General features: G+C 49.2%; 1 protein-coding gene across 10 annotated transcripts in view; it reads right to left on the reverse strand.

Annotated features, from left to right (window-relative positions):
* Positions 1-20510, reverse strand: part of TPM3 (tropomyosin 3) — a 322771-nt gene that overhangs the window by 119321 nt on the left and 182940 nt on the right. For all 10 annotated transcript variants that reach the window (XM_069651637.1, XM_069651619.1, XM_069651661.1 and 7 more), the window contains one exon: positions 3728-3861. In XM_069651637.1, the coding sequence (XP_069507738.1) occupies positions 3728-3861 (134 nt within the window). The remainder of the gene's footprint in view (positions 1-3727; positions 3862-20510) is intronic.

A 20510-nucleotide genomic window follows, 5' to 3' on the forward strand; every position in this document is an offset into this window, starting at 1 on the left:
CTCATTGGCTGACAGCCTGCATGAATGCCCTTCTGTATGATTGGCTGCTGAGTGTGACCCAGCAGTGTGGAGAGACAGAATAGTATATCTGGGGACCTCTCACCACTGGAAACTGTTCAGAAGCGGAGTTGACACTTGAAGAGTAACTGGAACTGCTTATCCTTGATGCCCAGCTGGAAGAAGAACTGCTGCTGCATTTGTTTCGACCCAATCGGAAAGCTGTCGAGTTCATCAAGAACTGATCCGAGAGGACCTGGTTAGGCACCCTCTACCCGTGCTCCGAGGGACCATCTAGCACCGCTAACCTTCGCCAAAGCTCCCTGGAAGTGACACTCGAAAGGCTGCCGAACGGAGACTGGGACCGCCGAGGAGAACGAAGTAAAGCACCCAAACATCATGCCGTCGAAGTCCATTGCCGTCGACCAGGGTTCGGAGTATCGTCGTAACTGCTGGAGGCACGTCGAAGCCGGGTTGCCCAGAAGAGGGGACCGATTGATGCCGTGACGCCGACTACCAGAGCCGCACGCTCCTTTGCCTAAGACTTGATTCACGGAAGCGCTCGTCCGCACCGCCGCCCACCTTATCCTGCTGGAAAAGACCAGGCCGTCGGCGCGCCGAAGAGCATCCGCCGGTGGGTTTCCCACCACTCGAAGTCCACAAAGACTTCGACGACTCGACACCCTTGTCGGGCCACAGTTCAGAAACTCTTTGCAGTCCTCAACTATCAAACACCGAGGTGCCCCGCACACCTCATCCTCGCAGGACATCGCCGACGAGCACCGCCTGGATCGACGCTGTGGTCTCGGCACCATCAAACTTTTCATAGACGCCTCTTGGCGATCCGTGGCTCCTGCTTTAAAGTGAGTCACTCAAGAAGGATCCATCGATGCCTCATAGAAGAACTCTGCTCTACCAGGTACATTGGGGGGGGGGGGGGGGGGGTAGAAACCTCATAGAAGGAAATAAGACTTATAGAACAATATATGGACTGGGCTTGTGATAGATCTTTAATTTACAGGTTGCCCAGGTGGGGGGGATCTCCACACATAATTGTGCCTAGTTGGTAGGGGTCAATATTCTGCCCATTGTTCTAACCCACTGCTTTCCTCCTATATCTATTGTTGGGTTACTTTTATTCCTTGATCTGTGTGACAATTGACCAGAGTATAGTTGATGCACTTTAATGAGATCTGATAATAATTGTGGATTTTGAGCACAAAGTGAGTTATTGTGATAGCGTACATAACGTTGAATATTAATTAAAGACTGTTTTAACTAATACAGTGTGGACATTCCTTTGTGGGGGCTTGGGGACTACACTGTACTCAAAAACCAGCCTGCATCACCTCCTGAGAAGCTAGGCCTCGATTGCTCGACCAGCGCTGCCCTATAGAGAATCTTGGCTGGTGTCCTCTGTTCCTCTCCTCTGCCATATAGAGAGCAGGAGTACAGACGCCCGCCTCCAGTCTTTACAGGCAGCCCTGAAGATAAGGAGTGCATCGACAAGCAAATACTCCCAAAAAATTAAAATGGAGAGTAAAAATACCAACAAAGAAATAACGGTAGGACCTTTCTCTCTTGCTCACTCACACAGCTATATGGATATGTTTGGAACAGTGGCACATGGAGTACAGCTAAAACGTTTTTACTAGCTTAAAAAAAATACTTACATTGGGAATTGAACTTACATTTGTACTCCCTAAAAAATATTTTACTCCCAACTTTCAAAAATAGGAAGTAAAATACTCACTTCCAAATCTTATCTGGAGCACTGGGTACCTGGGGTAGGGAGACAAATTTGAATGACAAAAGCAGAGAAGACAAAAAACAAAAAACCTTTGATGCCAAGTGCGTCCGATTCTGACTGTGCGCTGAAAAGGACTGCAGGGCTATGCGCTGGGCGGGGCTAAGGAATGCAGGGCTAAAGCCACGCACAATGGCCCTACGTAAAAATAAAAAAGGATTGGTTTTGATGCTATCAAAGGGCTCCGGTCCAGTCCCGAAGGAAGGAATATCCATCAAAGAGGGAGTGGGACGCAGGAGTAAATGTAATCCTCTGAACCAACCACTGGATGTCAGCCCACACAAAGCACAAGATTCTAAGCAGATCCACAGCGATGCACCCCATTCCCAGCATGGGCAGTTCAGGGCAGGCCAGTTTAGGCACAACTGGTCCATCGCTGGGATCTTTTGGCACCAGCATGTGCCAGTACAATTTTTTTTAAAAAAAATTGGTGGTCTCGAACCCTGGCCTGCAAGAACGAAGAGCAGACCACTAGTCTATCGAGATATTTTCAAATGCACCAGTTACTATATGAAACATGGGCCATTAAGAACGCTCATAACACTTAATATGAGTAACTGGTGCAGATGGTTACCTGGTGCAGATGGTTAACTGGTCAGTCACGCAGCCCTGCAGGCCACGGTTCACGATGGCCCCAATTGTTTATTTTATTGGAAGTACAATGTTAATTAAAATTCACCGAACTGGCCGCGCCAAACCGGTGACTGCGGCAAAAACCTATGCGCCAATCAGCCTGCGCCGATCCACAAGCATTAATGTTACTTAAGTGTGTGGACCACTCAACAGAATTTCTCTTGTAAACAGTAATTGGCATAAAGCCTACCGCCACACGAGTCGCAGCTTAGCTACAGAAGAGTGGGTCAAAGAATCTGAAACTGGCTTCACATTTAGGGTGCTTCTGAGCCCCCCCCAACCAGAGAAACTTACCCAGAAGAGGTTTATGCAGATCTGAAACACCAACGTGGATGGAAGCTTCCACTTTGGGAACTAGAAGCAGCAGCAAGTGTACAAATCCAGAAATTAACCATCTATCAATCTGATGGCTAAGCTAGAGTTGGTTAAGCTAGAGTTGGTTAAGTGCCCATTACAGAACTCCACTGTTAATCATGTTGGCATTTTCCTGTTCCACTTCACCCATCTGTGTGGTTATATCACAATGCAGAGGCTAGGGTATAATGAAAGTAATAGTTTGAAAGGGTTTGCCAGGATTTAAATACAAGAATGTACAAATATTAGAGCCGAAGAGGCTGAAGAAATATGGCTCTGTATAGGTGTATTTTAGAGGGAGAATGCTGTGTGCATATGTGTGTTTTAGCCAGGCTCTCCCTTGTCCATCTCTAGACTTGGGTGCAGTAACTTTCACTTTGTTGCCCTCTACTAGCCCAGCCAGTGCCTTCCGCTTGTAACCCCTTACATTTGGCACAAGATTCTGCTGTACCAGTTTCCCCAGAAAACCTTGCTCCACATGGAGTACTTAACACGATCAAATCCCTTGCATGGTGAAGACTACTGGGGTGCTAGGCATGCTTATCTATTGGCTAAGTAAATACATGCCTGGTCCCAGCAATAAGACCGTGTAATACCCACACACCAGAGGTCTGTGCTCTTAGGGCAACTAACAGTCCTCCCTCTTCCAATATCACCCCATTTCAGAGAGGTATGGGGGGGGGGGCGGAGAAGGGGGACTAGAGCTTGAGTTGTCGCCTTTCATAGCTTGCATTGCAGTTAACGAATATAACCTCACTAAACGTTTTTACTTCAAGCAAAAACATACGCAGAGAAGCGAAATGAGGAAGCCCTCCAATTTACAGAACAGGAGTGGCAGCTTTCATGCCTGTGTGAGACATTTACTCAGCATGGCAATTGTGCCATGTAAAACTTCACCACAAGTCTCAAATAAACTCAGAAAAATAAATTGCTCACCTTTCACTCTCATCTGCTACCTTCTCTGCCTCCTCAAGCTTCTGCAAAGCAGTTGCTAGTCGTTCCTGAGCACGATCCAACTCCTCCTCCACCAGCTGAATGCGGCGGTTCAAGGACGCTACTTCTGCCTCAGCCTGCAGGTACAAAAACGGTTGCATTAAGGAACAGCAAAACACTAAAAATTGGTTACTACTCCAAAGCAGAAAGGTTTAGCAATTAAACTGGTATGGTGGTCACTACACACCTCAATGCCTACATTATTCTGGATATTAATCGGACATCAGAAACAATATAGAAGCTGAAACGGCCCACGTGAGAGCCCAGAGCAGACACTGCTTGGAGCGTAATGCTCTCAAATGATAATGTTAAATGTATGATAGCAGGGATTGAAATAAGGTTAAGCTGAACAGAAATCAACGTAGCTCCTAGGCAGCCCCCATTAAGCAGGCGCCGGACCCGAGTCAAACTAGAACGTGTTAACCATTATACGAGTCACGGAATTGCAAGGAGCAATGCATCTCCTGCCTCAAGCCTAGGAGTGCCTGGTTTGCTTAAAACCAAATGTTACCAGGAGCTACGTTTGGCTCCTCAGGCCAACCAGTGCCTTACAAACGTGCATACGTGACATTCTGAATATTTGAGACAAATTAGGACACATTGAGTACACATTTAAGCATAATGGAACAAAAAAAAGTCAGCCTGAATCTCGTGTGAGGTAGATTTTCAATGCGCCGAGTACTCACTCCTGGTTCCCTACTGGTAGCTGCTATCTGAGTGATGCCGACATAGAGGGGCTGGTTTCGCTCCTGCTCATTGGGCCCTACAGGACTAGGTTTTAAGCATCTACTAGAATTATTCTAAGTTGTCTGGACGAGTCAAAAGTAACTAAAAGGTAGCTTGTGTTGTCAGGCTAATAAGGCTCTTCTAGGTTACACACAGGAGTTAAAGCAGTGCCCAATTCCTGGCTATTGCATACCCTGTGAGACCAAGTCTACACTGGGGCTCTTGACCTGCGACTTCAGTTGGGAAAGCTGCAAAACATTTATTTACCAATCTTTCAATGTGACCCATAGCATATCTGCCAAGTGTATGATCCAGTCCTTTTAGCCTTGTTCACTTGTCCCGGTTAGTGCTTAAGGCTACCAGTTCAGGGGGAGGTAGTCCTTCATTGATGTGTACTTTGTCACACTACAACACCCCCCTCAGCTCCCATTGAGCATGTAGTGCAGGGAAAGATTTGCTCTGCTCTTTTCTGTTTACTTCATGGCCATTTTCCCCCTAACCTCGATTTAGCACAGACTAGTGGCACTGGTCTCATTTACACTTTGGGTGCGCCCGAGGGCTCCGTTACTTTTTTAAAGATCAGGCGGTGGCCATTTTAAGACTACAGCAGCCACTTTAGGTCCCGTTTAAACTTATCTTTCTTGTTAGTCTTCCTCCCAGGCAAGAGTAGGAAATAGTCAGATATGGTATTGCTCCACAAGCACTCGCTAGAGCGCAAGAAAGTCATTGTATGCTTGAACTGGTTTGGGCTGCAGACAGCCCCAATAGCTAGCTATTCTTGACTGGACAGCCACCCATGGTTTACATTTTGCAGGTGTCCGGATAGGTATTCTGTACATCGGGAGATCTGGAGAGTTTAGGTCGATTGTTTTTTAGATCCAATTTACCTTTTACGGTTTGACCGAATTTGTTGATCTTTTTTTTGTTGGACGATGTGGGGGTAGTCCACCTGCCCCTTACCTTAACCTATTCCCTTACCCCCACTTCTATATTTAATTAACATTGACTGAAATTACTGAATAGTTTGAACAAAAAAATTCGGACAATTCGGAAAGGTCATTTGGGCCATAATCAAGTATGCTAATACCTAGATGAATAGCCAGACACGTGAATCTTAATGAACACTAGCAGTAAGTTTAAAAATAGGATGCGCTTGAAATTAGTACACAAGTGTGACAGCAAGATTCACGTCCGATTCACACCCCAGTCATGGAGGCATCACTAACCAGGTGACAACACACCAAGCTGAACTGCGCAGGGCTAGCAGAAGGGGACAAGGATGAAATACGAAACTTGCCAATCCCTTATACTGTACCTCCCTTATACTGTACCATCTAAGGGAGCTAGGCACTTATGTCCATTGCATAAGCAAATTGCACATTCCAAACTGCGCAAATACAAAGTCATCTATGGCGAGTTAAACAAGCCAACTGCTACTGCTTCCAAGGAGTGCCCAAACAGGCTTGTGCATGCACTCATGCAAGAAATACTGAATTAGTTCATTGCAATCCTAACTCCACCCGGCCCAAAGACCGGATCCTAAGCCTATTAAAGGTTAATCTTTTCTCAGTCAAAGGTCAATTGAAAGGGAATGCACGAGAATGGGGTGGGAAATTGTAAGGAGTTAATTTAGGCCCGTCCAATGGCTCTACACACTGTACCACTCAGGTTCCTTTTCTTAAAGTTGATTTCATACAGAGCAATTGGTGGCGCTTTCCCTCCCGCCACTGTTAAATTCTTTACACACAAACCAAAGAAGCGAAATGCAATTCAAGCTCTGCAAAAATTACCTTGCACAACTATGGAATGGCCTCAAGATCAGGGTTTTTGACTGGAAACCCAACATTAGAAACCAGATAGACCGCAAACTAACCTTGTGATTACAACCCATTGATCAAGAAGGATTTTAATCACATACTCTAGGAGACCGAAAACTTTCTTCATCTTGGGAAACACTGCCCCCAACTATCACCACTGGCTCCATCAAGCATCACCAAGCTACACAATGTGCATCCTTAAACATCACCTAAGAAACCAGAATACGGCTGCAGGTATGCCACCAAGACTCGACCAGACAGCTCGCGTCACAGGAGCAGCATGAACCCTCCACCGATTACCGGTCAAGAAAACCATGCACTTTAGTGCTTTGCATTACCCACACGCCCTTCTGGGGCATGGTGCAGTGTTACTCCCATTCAAGTTGGGGGGGGGGGGTTTGAGGCACCCACACTGCCACCACCCAAGATACAACCAAGATAAGGAGCAAAATACTAGCAACAATACCACCATGCACAAAACACAGGGAATCTGCACTTTACTTAACAGCTACGTTGTGAAAGCAACTCCAAAAGGACAGCTGCACAACTTCGATCAATCAAACTTCAAGAAATGCGAGTACCTGGTTATTTACTAACCCAAAATCTAGCTGGAGGTCTACACTATCCAGCGCAAACCTACACCACAATATCTCTGTAGTCTACTGGACTAATGTTATTTTGCTCTGCCCAATCACCATCAGTCTCAAAGCACCGATCCTTGTCTGCAGCGTATTGTTCCCTCGCCTGGGGAAACATGACCTGAAGTAGGCTAGTAAGAAAAGAGGGATGGAAAGGGGGCACGGGAGCATTGCATTAGTGTGGATGGCTATATATGGGCCATCTTCTGAAGTGATACAGGAACGTTTGTGATGGGTTAAGGCAAGAAACTAAATCAAGATGGTGGCACTTCCAGGAGGTCCTAGCATGGAAAGTGTGCAAGGCCTTCCCTCTGCCCCATTTTGCACCTGCGTCAGATTGTTGGCCTGAATTGGCCAGATATGAAGCTACTGTTAAGACTAGATTTCTATACTGTGGCCTGGTTGACAGATGTATATGAGGCCATCTTAGTTAGTGATCAGAGAACTCTGGGAGCTGTGGACAAACCAATCAAGATAACATGGAGAGTGCCCAAGGGTAAGTCTGGAAGGGATGAGCCCTGGCAAAGGTCCACTGGGTAAGTAATCAAGTATTACACTTAGACGAGTAGTTATAAAAATACTATATTTATGGCCAAACACTAAAATAAAAATGACTACAAGCCAGTCATAATACCACACAATAATAAAATGCATATATGCACCTTCTGTAGCCAATGCAATAGAACCACAATACCCCCCCCCCCCCACCACAATACTGAAAGGAAAGTTATTGGTTAAATAAGCAATTACAGTACACTAGAATTCAACCTCAACTTTAAAAGGTCCAACACTAAGTTGACTGTGACATTGTGCCCTGAAAGTTAGAAGTATTTGTGGGAGCTGGGGAAAAAGTTGGGTGAAGTGTCCTGTGGATGGGACAAGGGTTTCAAAAGTCAGGTAAAGATCTATCCTAGTGAATAAGACTGCCCCAGGCTTCAGAGTGCTTGCGTGTGAACAAGCAAAGCCAAACTTTGGTAAATGTTTTCAAAATTGGGGTAAAGGGTAGTTTGGGGTTCAAATAAGTCCCACAGTAACTCAATTCCCCCGACTCCCGCCCCCAACCATACTCCAGTTTCTCTTGGGAGTTGGCAGGTTTTCTCAGAGCATTTCTTCTGGACCTCGGTGCCCAGGATTTGCCTGTTCCAGTGAATCCCTGGTCGGACACAGCTGGTGCAACGTGTTCCAGTTGAACAATGCAGCTCACTTGGGGCAGGCCTCCTCAGCACACTACTGGATGTGGGAAAACAGGGTCTGGCAAGACAGTCAGTGTCAGCCTTGTATCTCCGGTCCCTTGGATGCTGGGACGCTGACATTTCACAGAAACATTTAGGACAAGCTGGTGGTCCCCAAAGTTCCAGGCTGAACACACAGAACGGCAACGTCTGCAGCATGGTGGCCCAAGAGTTTAGGGACACCTCTGAAGACTCTAGATCACAGGACACTGAGCATATGTCTACAATTATAGATTTTTTAAATCAAATGTAAAGTGCTTTTTGGCACATTCTCGTGTTTATTTGGTAACGGGATTAGAGCTTGAAAGTGATAATTCTTGCCAGAGTTGGATTTCCAAGAAGCAGAGTGGAAAAAATAAATTGCATGCAGTGTCAATAAAGAAATAATAAAATAAAGAAATAAAACGCAGTTACAACCTATCCTACATTTCATACTTCGTGTATCAGGAGTAGAATGGGGTAAACCCATCAAGTAGAACACCATTCACACCTTCAAAATCAGACCCCCAAAACCCCTGAAAAAATCCACAAATACACAAAACCCTAGCAGCAAAGATATATTCGAAACATGGCCGTGGCACCCTACTCAACTCGCTCCAGTGCTTCACATCAATCACCCATCACCTCAACATACTCACCTGTCCGAGCAGGAATCAGCCCCCCCCGACACCAAATCTGATTTGCAGACCTGGTCTACAAGGCATTAATACAGGGGCAAAAATAAAGTTGCAAGCAACTAGCCAGCAATAAAAAGTCACTTGCCACCTCAATTCTATGCCTATACATAGCACACCAAAATCACTAGCCAATGAAGAGTGCACATTTTGCACCCTGCATTAGAAATGTGTCTAGAGTCAGAAATTACCTCCAATTCACGAAATATCAGGATGGTGGCCAATCTCTAGAGCAGAGGATTGCTGAGGCTGAATCCGCCGAGGCAGAAATTGGCCAACAGTGTGCGAGACAAGAGTGGCCTCCTTTGAAAGCAGGCTGCTCTTGTACAACTAGCGTCATATCTGCATCTGTGGCATCCTCTTCAGTAACCTCAGACTAGAGGAGGTCTAGGTTTGCAGTATTTTTGCAATGACAATTCAAGAGCTGACCATACAGCGATTCAATTGGACAGGATGCATCAGATTTTTGTCAGCATTCCAGAAAAGGAAACATCTTATTTCCAAAGTCTTGACGGGAGTCCACTTATTTAAAATTAAAGAGTATACCCATCAGAAGCGACGCAGCAAGGATAAATTGCCTGATCGCCTTCAGTAAATCCTCTTTGCAACTGTCAGGATTTGTCTACACTAAATGCTTCAAAAAGAAGGCACATAAAATCAAGCACAGCAGCTCGGTGAAAACATCAAATCCAAAACAAACTGGTCTTCATTCTGCCTTATTAAAATGAACAATTCCATGCTCCTGAAACTAAAAGGAGAGTTTTTGGGGTTGTACAAGGTTTGGTCTGGAATGGAAGATAACTGCTCAACCACATTCTGCTCAACCACATACAATTCTCAACGATGGTTAAAAAGGTGCCACAATGGATTAAAGTGGCAAAAGAAAAGTTTAGGAGATGGACAAGAATCAGATCTAACTGTCCCTGTTGACCGATATAGAACCGAGGCACACAGCTTTTGAATGTTCTACAAGATGCTCTTCTCAGGACCGCTACCCTGAAGGTTCTTATATGTGGAACAAGTTACTTACCTGTAACTGTTCTCCAGCATGGGTCTGGCATAGATTCACATGCTCATGAATATTCCCCGTCGTCAGACCGGGAATCCTCGGTAAAGAAAAAAAAAAAAAACAGTATCAGTTTAGTTTCTGATCTGCCTTTCTTAGTAGTAACCAATCACTGATCTCTGAGTCATACTGCCCCCAGCCAATGACTGCCCTCTACCTAAGCCCCTCCCCTGGCAGCCATCCTCAGATTTGGTAACCCATAAAGTGGCAGTATGACCGAGTGAAGAGCCGCAGAGGGGAAGGAGGGAGGGTTCGCATGTGAATCCATGCCAGACCCATGCTGGAGAACAACAGTTACAGGTAAGTAACTTGTCATTCTCCAGCATGGGGTCCGGCATGGATTCACATGCTCATGAATATAAGAATACATAGCAGTATACACATGCACAACCACGGGAGGTGGCAACAGGCTCAACATTAAGCATCTCTTACCTCCTCACCAGGCTCACCTTAAGCGAACAGGTTGCGCAGCACTGCTTGGCCGACCCTGGACTCCTCCCTGGAGTCCCGATCGACGTAGTAGAATCTTGTGAGGTGTGCGTCGACCTCCACGTAGCAGCCCTGCAGATGTCCAGCAGGGGCACACCAGACAGGAACGCCGTGGTAGCAGCGATCGCTCTGGCCGAAGGCTCTCGGACGGCCGGGCAGCGGTCCGTTTGCCAACCGGTGACAGTGCATGATGCAGCCGGAGAGCAATCTGGAAATGTAAGCCTTCGAGAGAGCCTTCCCTTGATTCACAGGTCCAAAGTTCACAAACAGCTGTGATGTCTTCCGAAAACTCTTTGTGCAGTCCACGTAGAACTTCAGCGCTCTAGCCGCCTCCAGCGAGTGCAAAGTCCTCTAGGCCGGAGACAAAGGCGACGGGAAGAAAACTGGCAACACCAAGGGCTCGTTGAGGTGGAAGTCCGACGGCACCTTGGGCATAAAGGAGAGGTGCGTCCTCAGCACCACCCTCGTGTCGTGAAAAGTCAAGTATGGAGGCTTGCAAGATAGGGCCTGGATCTCTCCCACTCGTCGTGCGGAGGTGATGGCCACAAGAAATGCTGTCTTCCACGACAGGAACTTCAACGGCGCCGAAAGCATAGGCTCGAATGGGGCACCCATGAGCCTGGTCAGCACCACGTTGATCTCCCACGCCGGGGCAGGGGCCTTCACTGGCAGGAACGATCGGAATAGTCCCTTCATAAATTCCTTCACCAGGCGATGAGACCACAAGGACACCCATCCTGTAGTTCTGGTGTATCGGGAGATGGCAGCCAGATGTATCTTGGAGGCGTGAGCCAGTCCAGCTTTGGCCAGCGACAGTAGGTACGGCAATACTTGAGGGGCCGTAATCCGCAGAGGGTTAATCATCTGTGCACGGCACCAGACAGAGAACCTCTTCCACTTATGTCCATAGCATTTGAGAGTTGAGGACGCCCTGGCTTTTGCAAGCACCTCTCTGCAGTCAGCCGGGATATCGTATCCTCCAAACTCTAGTGCCGCAGGAGCCAAGCCTGCAAGTTCAGCGACTCCGGGTCGTGATGGAGAATGGCGCCTCCTTCTCTGGAGAGAAGATCCGCGTCCGTCGCCAGCTTGATAGGTGGGGATGCTGACAAGTCCAGAAGGTCCGGGAACCAGATCTGTCTCGGCCACGCCGGTGTGACGAGGATCATCCTGCACCTGGACCTCTTGAGCTGGTTGATGAGACGGAACAGCAACGGCAACTGAGGGAACGCGTACAGGAACAGGCCGTCCCAAGGGAACGAGAAAGCATTGCCCATGCTCCTCGGTTGTGCGAACCTGCTGGCGAACCTCTGGCACTGGAGTTTGTCGCCGTCGCGAACAGGTCGATCTGGGGTTTGCCCCACTGTTGAAAGAGCTGATCCACCTGGTCCTGGCGTAGTTCCCACTCGTGGCACGAGCGCAGCTCCCTGCTGAGTGAGTCGGCGATGTGTTTTTTATTCCTGCAAGGTGGAAGGGAACCAGAAACATCCCCTGGGCGACGGCCCAGTGCCACAGATCCTGGGCCTCCTTGGATAGGGCTGGGAATCTGGTGCCTCCCTGTTTCCGGATGTAGAACATCGTGGTGGTGTTGTCGGTGAAGATCCTCACTACTTTGTCCTTGAGGGACGAAGGAACGAGTTGAGCGCCTAGAACACAGCTCGTAGCTCCAGGATGTTGATGTGAAGAGACCTCCCCTCCGGAAGCCAGAGGCCTCTTGCGTGGAGATCTCTGGTGTGGTCCCCCCCCCCATCCCTCCAGGGAGGTGTCCGTCGTTACCGTCTCCTGATACGCCAGGGCCTGAAAGTCCATGCCTGTCGCGAGGTGCGCACGGGCACCCCACCATAGAATCGCCCGACGGAACTCCTCGTCGAGCGGGATCCTGTCTTCAAAGCTGCCCGCCACTTGAATCCAGCGGGCGCCGAGGAACTCTTGTAGCGGACGCATCCGAAGTCTGCAAAGGGGCACAAGGTAGATGCATGAGGACATCATCCCGAGGAGGGACTTGATGGCCCTCACTCTGGCCACATCCGTGGCTAACAGGCGCTGCACCTTGCCCAAAATGGCCTTAGTCCTTTCTACCGACGGAGATGCCAATCGCTTCACTGTATCGAGCTTCGAAACAGTGTCACCTGCGACGGGACCAGATGGGATTTGGGGTAGTTGATGGCGAATCCCAGCTCCGTGAGCAGGCGGACGGTACTAGCTGTGTGTTCGACGGCGAGTTCTCTTGACCTTGCACGGATTAGCCAGTCGTCCAGGTAGGGGTAGATGTGGATCCCTTGCAGGCGCAGCCGCGCCGCCACAGGTGCGAGGCACTTGGTAACACCCTGGGTGCCGACTTTAATCCGAACGGCAGGGCTCTGAATTGGTAGGGACGCCCCTGGACTACGAATCTGAGGAACTTTGTGTCCTTTTAGAATGGGGATGTGGAAGTAAGCATCCTCCAGGTCTAGTGACGATAGGAAGTCGCCCTCCTCCAGCTGTCCCAGCACATGTTGGAGGGTGACCATCCTGAATTTCTGTGCCTTGATGTACTTGTTCAACCGACCCAGGTCCAGGATGGGGTGCCAACCGCCTTCTTTCTGACGAGGAAGTATCTTGAGTATAATCCGGAGCCCCGGAGCCTCTTGGGGACAAGCTCGATGGCACCCTTCTTGAGCATTGCCCTTACCTCCAACAGCAGCTGAGGGACGTGATTCTCCTTCCTGGCCACGGGAGGAATGCGAGGACACTCCTTTGAAATTCTAGCGAGTGTCCGCGGGCCAGGGTGTCCAGCACCCAACGGTCGGTGGAGATGGACTTCCACACGCTGATGAACTTTGTCAGCCGGCCTCCCACCGGGGGTGCTTCGGTAGGGGCCCGACGCTATGGCCGGTTCAGTCCTGCTTGGAAGAGGCCTTGCCTCCTTGGCGGCGAGACCCTCCTTCATTGCCGCGGCCTCTCTAGGCCTCCTATGATGAGAAGTGGGCCGCCAGGCGGTAAGTAGAAGAGCCACCGCTGGCTCCCTGCCTGCCTCCAGAGCTCTGAAAGGGCCGCCATTGCTGAAGGGCTCGGGCTGTTTCCGTGTCTGTCTTGATGGCCAGGAGGGACTCATCCACCATCTTTCCAAACAGGTTGTTGCCGTCGAACGGCATGTCCAACACTCTGGTCTGGACGCCCTGGCGAAAGTCCATCGCCTTGAGCCATCCTCGTCGTCGGAGGCAAACGGTATCGGCAATGTCCGTTGCCACAGTTATGGCGTGATCCGACGCCACCTCACCTTCCTGCAGAATCTGTAGGGCTTCCGCCCTCTGTTGTCCGGTAGGAAGTCTAGCAGAGGAGCCATCATGAACCAAAGCTCCCTGTCGTAACGGGCCACAATCGCTAAGGCATTGGCCGCCTTAATCGTCGTCGCCGCCGAGATGACTCGTCGTCCCACGAGTCCAACTTCTTGCCCTCACTGTCCGGAGGGGGAAGTGAAAGTTGATGCCGCCGCACCCGCTGCTTTCTTCCTGGCCGCAGAAGAGACGACAGAGTCCGGCGTGGGCTGGGCCCTGAGGTACTTCTTCTCGTACCTGTCCCTCTTGGCGGGTGTTGTGGAAGGGCTCTTGAGGATAGCCAGCCCCTCGTCCCAGATGTCGTCGAGCAGCGGCACCGCGAGGACCGTCTTTCTCTTGGCCTCTCATCGTTGGTAAAGAAAACCTTCCCTTTTCTGTTCCCCAGGGCAGAGCTGGAAGAGCTTGGATGCCCTGGCTATCATGGCGTGAGAAGAGCCAATTTCGTCGGGGGGGGGGGGGGGGAAATTGACTGATGACGGGATGTCCGTCGTCTCATTGCCGTCCGTCCCCGTCGTGGTATCCTACCAAGGGTCCGCGGAGGGGGGGGGGGGGGGCTGAGGGGTCCACAGGCCTCGCGGGCACGAAGGGCGGAGCGGGGTGGACTCTCCTCCGCTTGTTCGGAGGGCTTCCCGACGGGCCTGGTTCTGGATCCTCCGTCGGGGTCCGTGGTAACCTTGTCCTTATCTCAGTACATAAGGAATGTATTGCCAACAAAACGGCCGCCAAGCTATCCTGGGGCTCGGGTAATGGCTGCGACCGACGGGATGGCTGCTCCACCGGGCCCTCATCGTCGATCACATCAGCGGGAACCTTCCCCTGGGATCGAACCTTCTCGAACCGCTCGTTGAGGCCCATGAACCTCTCGTTGAGGCCTTTCACGGTTTCCACCATCCTCCTCAGAGGCTGAATCCGAGTCCGTAATGGCCACCGCCCCCCCCCTCTTTTTCCGCCGGGGTCTTCACAGGGGTCTGGAAAGAGTATTCCCTCCGCGGTGGCAGGGAAACTCTGGGCCCCGAGGCCGCCTCCACTGCCGTAGCCTCTGCCGGCTTCGCCAGGGCTGCTGCGACAGCCTCGATAGAGGCCTTTGCCGGGTGGATCAAGGCCCTCACCACCTTAGGTGCGTCCTGGGCCTTTGCTGGGGGGGGGGGGGGTTCAATCGCCTCGCTCCCCCTCGGCTCCCTTCGAGATCGTGGTTGATCGTGCCGGGGAAGTTGCGCCCTGCCTGGCAGCCGAGGAGCCCAACCTTTCGGCGCTCCGCGGACTCGCGGTGCTTGGCCTTCCGTTGGGCCCCCGTCGCCGGGGCGCCCTCACAGGACTAGAAGACCACTCAGACTTTTTCTTCACCTTCTCACCTGCTGTGCCCTTCTCCAGCCAAACGGCGAGGTAGGAACGACGATCTTGCTTGGTCCATTCCGACAGGTTCTTGCAGAACGCAGTCCTTCACGTGCGTCTTGTCCTCATGAAGGCAGTAGAGACATCTCGAATGCTCGTCTTCCTTGAAAACATTTTGCAATCCGCATCCTGGGCAGCTCCTGAACAGCTTGGATCCAGGCGTCGAGCTTCCCTTGTCCTGGGCCATGTGCGTTGAGGGAGGCCACAGATCTTCTGGAATCCTCCAAGAAGCGTAACTCAACAAAAACTTCACCCTTGAGGGGCGTAGAAGAATTGAAGAATTCCGAAACAGGTCCCCGTTATCGGAAGTAGAAACGGTGGAGCTTGAGGCTCGATTAACTGAAAAAATTAGAAATATCTCCTGAAAAGCGCAAAAACGCAGTAAAAGCTCGAGAGCTAAAACACGAGGACTCCCAACACTTGAACGTGCGGTGAAAATCTGAGGATGGCTGCCAGGGGAGGGGCTTAGGTAGAGGGCAGTCATTGGCTGGGGGCAGTATGACCCAGAGATCAGTGATTGTTACTACTAAGAAAGACAGATCAGAAACGAAACTGATACTGATACTGATTTTTCTCTTTACCGAGGATTCCCGACCTGACGAGGATTCCCGGCCTGACGAGGAATATTCATGAGCATGCGAATCCATGCCAGACCCCATGCTGGAGAACTAAGGAATGCCTTTCACATAGGTGTGACATTTGTGGTGGGTATGCACTTTTGCTAGTTTTTAAGAAATCAGGTTTCCGGGGAGAGGAACCGAGGAGTAGGACTAGTTTTCATAATGGTTAGCTCCAGTTGTAATGTGTCTGAAAGGGGTATGCCACGGGTCTTGTTTCCCAAGGCTACATACAAGGTAAACATTTCAGGTTTGACTACAGTTGAATGTTGCTGTATCGTTATGTTGTTCCACCACCTTATCAAACAAAAGGGGTAGGCCTTGAGCTTCAAAAAAAAAAAAAAAAAATCAAAAAGATTAATGAAAGGTTCCACAAAGCCAAATAATGCGCTTTTTCGGACGACATAGCACATTTTCCAATGCATAATATTTTCCTGTGCTTTCTCTCAGGTCACTCAATTAAAGCCAGGTAAATTGAATTGCTCATTCGCCAAGGGATTACCTTTGTTTTTTAAAGGAAGGTCCTGAAAGATGAAGACAAAATATCAGAATATTTCAAAGGAAAGATTTGCGATTTTTTTGTTAAAAAATTGCCGTGTCTGTGCACCTAACAGACAATTGACCGACTTGGCTTATCTATCTTTTCGAAAGTGTTCATTTACCCTGGAGTTGGGAGGGTGGGCAATTTAAAACCTGTAACTGGAACGTTCTAAGATGGCTGCAGGCCCTTTAAAGTTTACACCCATCACCGGCTAGTGATTCAAGTAAGAAATAGTGAGTATATGGAGAAATTAGCGGCAAGTGATTTTATGGCTGGCTCGCAACTTTTTACCCAGATATCCATTTATCACAGCAAAAACCACAACACATTCTATGCTGCTTCACATCACTTTAATCACAATTTTAATTCCAATAACCAAGTCCTAGAGATTTAGGGTAGCCCTAAAAGCAGTCCACCATTCTGTAGCACATCTTAAAGGTGCACGGAAATTTCACTGAATAACCCCCTTCCGCCCCATCCTGCACAGACTACATTGGCTTCCTCTCAAGGCCAGGATACTGTTCAAGATTGCATGCATTATCTACAAATCAGTCACGAGTAGCTGGCAGCTAAGCTCCACATGTGGCGGCCCACGCTCTTTGCACATTAAATGTGCAAACTGGCCCGAATCACAATTAGTCAGCAAAGAGGACCCACAAACAATCCTGTGTCACACCCATCCTCTGGGATGCTCTCCCAGTATAGACCAAATGACCACACAATTCTCCAATTACGCAAATCTCTCAAAACGTGGCTTCACTCGACCATGGACTAACCCCAATTGATGCACAGAATGAAACTCACAGTACTGCGCTACCGTTAAAAGATGCCAGCCCGTTAGGTCTGCGCCTTAAATAAAAAGTAGGTGTCCGAATTGTACAGCGCAAAGGCTCAGCATTGAGCAAGTCGCAATTTTTTCGTCGATTCCAGCAATTCCACAGCAGTTAACACCATGTAGTGTTTGGCTGTATGTTGGGCTCAAGAGGTTTCCCAGCGACTGACTTGGACCCAAGAATAAATAATCACTAGGCAAACATCTGAACAGTAACTTGGGACTGCCAAGCTGTGCTATGGGGAGAGTGGACAGATATGGCACATTCTATGATGGGCAGTAAAAGGTGAATGTGATGCAGCAGAATTAAAGTTTAGGACCAGCTATTGATCTTGGTGACACATTCAAGGATTTGTTGCAAACCTGGGACTCAGGGGGTGGGAGGTTCGTTTGATACTGTGCGAGTGCAGTTGCTGCACAGCACAGCACAGGGAGCTGAATGCGTTAAAATGATGCTACCACAAGACTGACACGCTTTGTTGCTTTTATGTCACAGTAAGGCCATCTCACAGGACGGAGCAGCAGAGAAGAAATTCTGGCTGCAAGCCAACACGAACACCAGTCTGCCCAAAGATCACCACAGAAGGGCCACTCAACCAGCCAAGAAACGGATTACCATGCTCCAAATGACCCTGCAAGAACAATTGTACACCTGGAAACCCAAATGGTTGTATTTCAGAACATTTGTCATCATTGCAACTTTGAAATTCACGCAAAATGTTGTCAAAATGTTACAAAGTTCTTATACTGCACACATTCCTATCGTAGTAGTTTCACAGCGCCTGCCTTTGGCTCAGCAGTTGTCATGCTTTTAATCATTCCACAGTACTGGGATGCCATCGATTGCCTGGTCATGTTTTATCAAAGAAAAAAAAGCCCTTCTACTCCCCAACAACCCATGCATCCCTTCCCACCAGGTCCTGAATGGGCACATTCTAGAGACAGAAAAGGTGGGACGAACTATGGGCACTTTAAATGAGGGCGGGTTTTAACTGTGCCTGCCCCAGTGGCCTGCTAAGATCTTAATTGGGGCGGATTGTGGTGTGTGTGAGGCAGAACACCGCTTGGGCCGAGACTGGGCTTTTCTGGGAGTACAAAAAGCTGAATCATGCTTGGTCTACTCCACGACCTGGGCTGCACTTACCCTAAAGGTAGCATGGAGTCTGCTAACCAGCCACATTTCCAATCCTTTTCATGAACTGGGTGCTGGCCACATTTATCATCTATTTCAATTAATGTGAAACATTCGTATTTATATAGCGCACATCAGTCCGAGGGCAAACATGACAAAAGAACATGACTGTTTAGAACATGACTGTTTGAACAAAAACATCCTTTAAAAAATTTTTTTTAAAAAACGAGAAGGGGGAAATAACGAGCAAAAACGCAATTTGTTTCGAAATTCGCAGTTTGGAAGGGAGAATTAGTAAAGAAATATTTGTTAGAGGAAGTAGAGCAGGGTTTCCTATAGATGACACGAGAGAGAAAGTGGCAGTCCTAACAGGGTCAGGGGTGTTCTATAGCAGACTCAAAAATAGAAGCACTTTGACAAAAGCAAGATAATGAAAATTTGGCAATAGATTTATTTATTGGACATTCGTATGGTGCCTATACACAAGTGTTTCCAGGTACCACAAAACAAGTTATTGGGGGGCGGGGGGGGGTGGCATAGGAAAGAAGTAGTACAACAGAACAGTTATATTGGCCTTGTTATAATCCTACTGTGCAAGACAAAAGATGTTAAGTGCAGGGGTGGGAAAAGTGCAGGGGGTGCCCAATAGGAGGGGTGAGCAAGTGCCAGGGGACAGGGGTGGGGTGCCCAATGCAATGGTAGGGGGTGAGCAAGTGCCAGGGGGAGGGAGGATAAATGCGGTGGACCAGGTTTGGGCTAGTTTGGGGAAGGGCACCCGAGGGCAAGTGCTGGAAGGACCGGTTGGTGGGGGGGTGGGTGCGGGGTTGAAAGATCCGGCCCATGTGTGACTGAAGGGACCAGGACCTAAAAGGTAAGGGAAGGTTAGCACAAGAGGGGAAAAAGGAACAAGGGAAAAAAGTCTTCAGGAGTGTCCGGAACAGACCCAGCTCAGGTCTTCGTGGGGAGGGGGGGGGGGACGGGGTGGGCGTTCCAGACAGAGGAACCAGCCAATGAAGGAAATCTACCTCCCACTCTCTGCTTGGAGAAATGTTTGACCTGCAGAAAATTGGAGCCAGAGGACGGAATGACTCATAGGAAGGGACAGCTGGATATAGCGAAGTCCCAGGCACCAGACAGCCTTGTGGATGGGACAAAGGTTCTTGCGGTCACTGGGAGTCCGTGGAGAGATTAAGCCTGGAGAGATCCAGTCCCTGGGCTTGAGGCCAAGGATAAGTCTCTCAGTCATATTCTGGATTAGTTGGAGGACGAAGGGTGGATAGAGGCAGACTGAGGAAGAGGCTGTTGCAGCAGTACAGCCTAGAGAGAACCAGGGCTCGAGATGTTGAGCTTCTGGGAGATGGTAGAATACCTTTGATGAGGTGGAGCTGAAGGTTGGACTTGGTGGCAAGGTCTGTGGTGTGTGGAGAGAAAGGAGTCAAAGGTGTTTGTTTCACAAGTTGGTGGTGGGGGGGCGGACACAATGCGCCGTCAACCCAACGAGAAGCAGCACTGTCTTACTGGCATTAGGGCAAAGATCAACGGCAGAGGACCATGCCTGAATAGCAGTCAGGTATGATATGAGAAGGGGGGGGGGACACAGAATGGCAGCTTAAAGGAGAGCTGTGCATCATCTACAGAACACTGAAAATGAGGGTAGAAGGTGGAGATCAAGTGGGCGAGATAGATGTTGAAGAGCCATGGCAATAGGATAGAGCTTTGAGGGACGTCACAGGTAGAGAGCGAGGTGGAAAGAAAAGGACCCATTTGCACCTGCGAGGGTCTGTTTGAAAAAAGGTCAGCCACACCAGTGCCCGATCCATGATGCCAAAGGTATCATGGGGACGATTTGTGAGGATGGAGTGGCTGACTGTCAAAGGAAGAAGAAAGATTGAGGAGGATCAGAACAGAGGGAGCGAGTGTCCAGGTTTGAAAGAAGGTCTTCACAGGTGTTCATGAGAGCAGTTTCCGTGCCTCTGGGTGCCCTGAAGCAGGACTGGTGGGCAGATGCAGCCAGACGTTGTTGAGGGTCAATTGGGGAGATGAGTTTCTCCAATAGTTAGCCAGGCAAGAAAGGTCCGCTGACTGCTTTTTTAGGAGAGGGTGCACAAAGGGTTCTGGGAAGGAGCCAGTGGCAAAGGAATGGTTGCAAAGTTTAGCCAAGGCTGGGGCAAGCAAGGCAATATTGTCCTTTATCGTTCTGGAAGAGCAGGCAAGCACCCGTTTAGAAGAGACTTTCAAAGAGAAGACAACTCTAGA

The sequence above is a fragment of the Ambystoma mexicanum genome, chromosome 1p, assembly GCF_040938575.1.
Source record: "Ambystoma mexicanum isolate Mex_15411 chromosome 1p, UKY_AmexF1_1, whole genome shotgun sequence".
Lineage (NCBI taxonomy): Eukaryota > Metazoa > Chordata > Amphibia > Caudata > Ambystomatidae > Ambystoma > Ambystoma mexicanum.